Consider the following 4,934-nt stretch of genomic DNA (forward strand, 5'->3'; position numbering starts at 1 on the left):
TATAACTTATCTATAACTTTCATACATCATTCTTACCCAATTAAATACAACTACAATATCATACAATTTAAATACAGTTTTCATACAAATTTTTTTACAATATGTCTTTTGTATATATATTGTATGTGGTGTGTTCTGCTTTTCTTCGAATTTCAATTTGAAAATCCAGCCAAATCAAATCTATTCTTCACTAAATACCCTCAAAATCGAGATATAAACTCCATAAAATATTCTCAATTGTTTGCAATAATACCCAATCGAAACAAATAATATTTTTTAAAAATTCGAATTTGAAATCAAAGCTTCGAAGCTTTTTTAATGACTCATTGTTGTTCTCAAAGGTCAGGAGAAACCCCTCGTGATCCAGTGAAATCTACATGTCAACCTGTTGCTTTGATAGGTCCTCACCAACTTTCTCTAGATGGCAGCATAGAGAGCCAATCGGTTGATCTAAAAACTAAATACTATATTACGAGTAAATCATATGGTGGGAGGTGGCATCGCGGACTATCCACCGACAATTATTATCAGAGAAGTACAGGGTGAGGAAGAACAAAGAGTGATACGAAGAAAGATTATTGGGTAATTGGCTGAAGGTGTGGGATTCGGTTACCAAATTAAAAGGCTATAATCAAGGAAGACTCATTTAAAATTAATTTGTATATAATTGGTAAATTATATGACTGTGTAATTAAGTCAAAACTTCATTAGGGAGGATAAATAAGTAATTTCATATGTAGTATAGATAGGTAAATATCGAATATAGCCAACACTAATACGCAGTGGTATATAAAAATTATTTTAATTGAACTCAATTACCCCCTAGGTAAGAACAATTGCTCTTCTTATTAATGCCAAAAAACCAAGTTGCTCACGAAAAAGAAGAATCAACGAAATAAATAACAATTCGATGTATCATCTTCTAAAGTTCTATCTCTGCTAATGACATTCCTTTTTAATTGATCTCATTTAGAACTTTTCTGATCTTTTTCATTTGAGATACTCCTTAGTAGCATTTTCTGTCAAAACTTATGCGGATGGAAATAAATTATCTAGTATTTTTTGCTTCACTGAAACAGTGAAACTTGACCTCAAACCCCATAGTTTTCCTTTCATTAAACATTACATTAAACATTAGTCCACATCCTTTGATGTTACAAGCATTTTAACTGCTGCCTCTTACATCGATAGAGAAAAAAAAGGACTCTTTCATCATTAGTCAGTCGCGGGAACATTTTACCATCCAATGTAGAACTTCACAAAGCGAATCAAATTTAATCGGACCCAATGTGGATACTAAATACTTGGTGGGAAACAAGAAAAGATAGAGAGAAAAGGGACAGAGATAGTGTGAAACAATGCAGAATTTATTAAGCACACCAAATGAAAAAAAAACAAGATGAATAGATAGTAGTCATGAGCATGCAGGTGAAAACATAAACCCCTCAAATATCTTACACAAAGAGCCAATAAACAAAACAACACCTAGTATACCAATCTTGAAACCTCTTACATCCTCAATTAATCATTTGATTCACTCAAAGGATTTAGCACAGCTCCAACAAAAAGCACCGATCTTGAAACATCTTCCCTGATCATGAACAAGAAAGGATGATCTGCTACAAACCTTGGACGAGGTGGTGGCATATCATACAATGAAAATCCCATATCATCATCTGACTCGTAAGTAACAGCTGCTGCCTCAGTACCCTTCTCATTTACTTCCACAAATGCTTTTTGTAATATCCTATTGATAAGGAATGGCCCTTCAGTTTCTACAATCTCAGTTATCTCTTCACATTTGTCGTCAAAAGGGAGAGTCAATCCCATTTCCTTCATTGTTTCTATCACTTCATCCACTACAAAGTATGAGAATTTGAACTTTGGAATGAAGAATGCATCAAGTTCTTCCTTCCGAAGTCTGTATTTTTTGGTAAAGAATTTTGGACAAGAATTCACTTTTGTCAATAAGTTAGGCAATCCATCTTTTTCTTTTGGAAGAAAAATATACATAGAAAACTCTTTATTGTCTTTTCCAATTAAGTATGGAATTTTAGCAACTTGAACACCTTCAAATGATCCATATAGAAAATCTTTGCAGCCAGTCATAAATGGAACTGAAATTTTGTCACCGTTGAGTAGGTAAAAGTCTTTGTTACTGGTTTGATGTTCGTCATATATTTCTTTCCATGTACCTTTAAAATACAAAGCATTTGCAAAAATGACCGTTGTATATTCGTTGAGGTACTCTGTCTTGAGAACTTTTGTGATGAGGCCTTTTGATGCAACGCTAGCCCATAAGTTAGCTTCTTCTACCACCTCTTCCTGCATAAAAATAAGCATTGAGCTTATTTACTATTCACAAGTTCATAGATAAACTAACCTCAATTTGTATATATGTAGGAAATTAATTGCAGATCAGGATAAAGGGTGACATTGACACTACTTAAGTCTATTGTCTAGCTATTACTCCCTCCGTTCCAATTTATGTGAACTTGTTTGACTGGACACGGAATTTTAAAAAAAAATGAAGACTTTTTGAATTTGTGGTCCTAAACAAGTCAAAAAGGTTGTTTAGGATAGAATTGGAAGTTTAAGCTAAATTGTTTCCAAATTTATAAAGGAGTCATTCTTTTTGGATCGGACCAAAAAAGAAATAGATTCACATAAACTGGAACGGAGGGAGTAATATCTATTCTTATGTCTAAATTTTGGCCAGCAGAAATACTAATAATAAATAAATAAATAAACCATGCATATAACAAGTAGTCCGGGATTAAGGTGTGTGTACAGACTATCCGCCTCAAACCCCCTTGTGAGGCTATACTAATTAGTAGGTATATTGTTGTTGTATAGGAGTTTAGACTATTCTTCCAATGTATCTGGACTAGAATCTTAGTGGTTTGTTGACATAATATAATGTCTACCCTAATTGAGAGAGTTAAGCATAACAAAAGTATCAATTGTGATTTATGTGAAAATACTCAAATGATATATACGTAACAGGAAACCAGACAATACAAAAGAAAATGGCGACGCACCTTTCGTTGAAAATCAACAGATTTAGCCTCAGTTTATAGAGAGTATTGACTAATTCTTTGAAAGAGTCTTTCAATTCATGTGTACAAGACACCCACATTCCGCTAACAAAGCTCAAATCTGGACAATTACTATCCCTCTCACTGTTGCTCTCAAAAACAGCAGCCATTTTTAAGAAGTTGGAATTCAAATCATCGATATTTCTAACGCCAAGAAACTGAAGCATCTGAGTTAATGTATCTCCTGTTGCTCCGGCGGCTGTCATGCTCAATACGGCGTGGAAAGATAGTGGAGACAATAATATGTTAATATACTCATATTTATCACTTTTTTTAATTACCTCCTTTAGAAGAATTCGACCAGCAACCTGTGCACAAGAATCAATCTTCTCTTCTTTTCCTTCCGCCATGTCTCTTTTTGATTAACAGGCCGTAGTTAGAAACTTGAAAAATATACTAAGAATAAAAACCCTAGTCCTTGTTGTTTACCCTATATATATATATATATATATATATATATATATATATATTCAAATTCTGCTAACCTAAACTAGGAGCCCTCGAGATTTTAGGAATCTGTTGACGTAAAACGCTTCTTCTCTCTCTCTCTCTCTCTCTCTCTCTCTCTCCTTTTTTTTTTTTTTTTTTTTTTTTTTGAGAAACCTTCATTTCTTTTAACCAAAGATATTGACAAATTGTGGCTAATCACATTAACCTTTAATTATTTAAAACATTTTTTTTATTTCTCTATTTGTGTATCTTTACAAATTTAACAAACTACTCCCCATTACATCATTTAATTACCCATAGTGAGAACCTTGAGAATATACAAAGTAATAAAAACCTTGAAAATACTAAGTAATAAAAACCCTAGTCCGTGCTTGTTTTGTTAATTTCGATATATATGCAAATTCTGCTAAACCTAAAATCGTAGTAGTTGTCCTCGAGATTTTTGGACTGATCTGTTGACGTAAAACCCGTATAATCGTTTGTTCTCTCTCTCTTCTTTTCCTTTATTGTTTTGAGTGCTGCTATTCGGCCAAACTCAGCGTGGCCCAAAAATGACCACACCCGTAAAATGCCAGTAATGCCCTTATTTTTCCGTTTGGCTTAATGGCCCTTTTTTCCCTCTAAAATATTTCCCTCCAAAATAGTTAATAACTTTTGATTATTCCAAAACATTGATCCCATAAATCATCATTCTCTTAGCATGGAAAGATAAAAAGCCTTCGTATATACGGATGGCAGCCTTCGTATATACGCTCAATTACTTTTTTTTAAAAATATAATTACGTATTTTTGTTAAATACAATTACGTATTTTTTTTAATTAAATGCAATTTATACGGATGGGAAGATCAAAGGTCTATTATGTATATATCATACCATATACTTATGTTAAGATAGCTTTCATTAAACACATAATTCACCACACTTTCCTTAACCTAAACATGAATACTAACCGAGAAACTAGTTTGGACCCATTAAACCCGAATAACAGTCTAGAAACTAGGTCGGATCAACTAAGGAATGCATTACACATATCATTAGGGTTGAATTCGGATGACAGTTTGATGAATGAAGATGAATCGATCGACATTGATTCAGACGACAACTTCAATGATGGAGAAAATCCTGTTGACGATGCTGCTGCTGCTGCTGCTGCTGCTGATGATGATGATGATGTTGATGATTACGACGGCCATTATTTAGAGGAAGAGGGAGAAGTTGGAGAGGACAGGGAAATGCCTAATGAGTTCAATGAAGAAGATCTTATAATTGGTCCAATTACTGGGATGCGGTTCAGTAGTAAGGATGTTCTGTTTGATTTTTACAAAGAACATGCAAGATAATCGGGTTTTTGCATTGTCAAAAGAACGTCCAACAAAAAAGGTGG

The 4,934-nt window shown here is 33.6% G+C and overlaps 1 protein-coding gene across 2 annotated transcripts; it reads right to left on the minus strand.

Moving 5' to 3' along the window:
• Positions 1,355-3,477, minus strand: LOC109224507 (serpin-ZX-like). 2 transcript variants are annotated; one of them, XM_019389082.1, is made up of 2 exons: positions 3,042-3,477; positions 1,355-2,325 (listed from the first exon to the last, which is right to left on the minus strand). In XM_019389082.1, the coding sequence occupies exon 2, from the start codon at positions 2,107-2,109 to the stop codon at positions 1,522-1,524; it is 588 nt and encodes a 195-aa protein (XP_019244627.1). In that variant the 5' UTR covers positions 2,110-2,325; positions 3,042-3,477; the 3' UTR covers positions 1,355-1,521. Both variants share the same exon structure in this region, with proteins under 2 accessions (XP_019244627.1, XP_019244628.1).

This window comes from Nicotiana attenuata, chromosome 3 (assembly GCF_001879085.1).
Source record: "Nicotiana attenuata strain UT chromosome 3, NIATTr2, whole genome shotgun sequence".
Taxonomy (NCBI): domain Eukaryota; kingdom Viridiplantae; phylum Streptophyta; class Magnoliopsida; order Solanales; family Solanaceae; genus Nicotiana; species Nicotiana attenuata.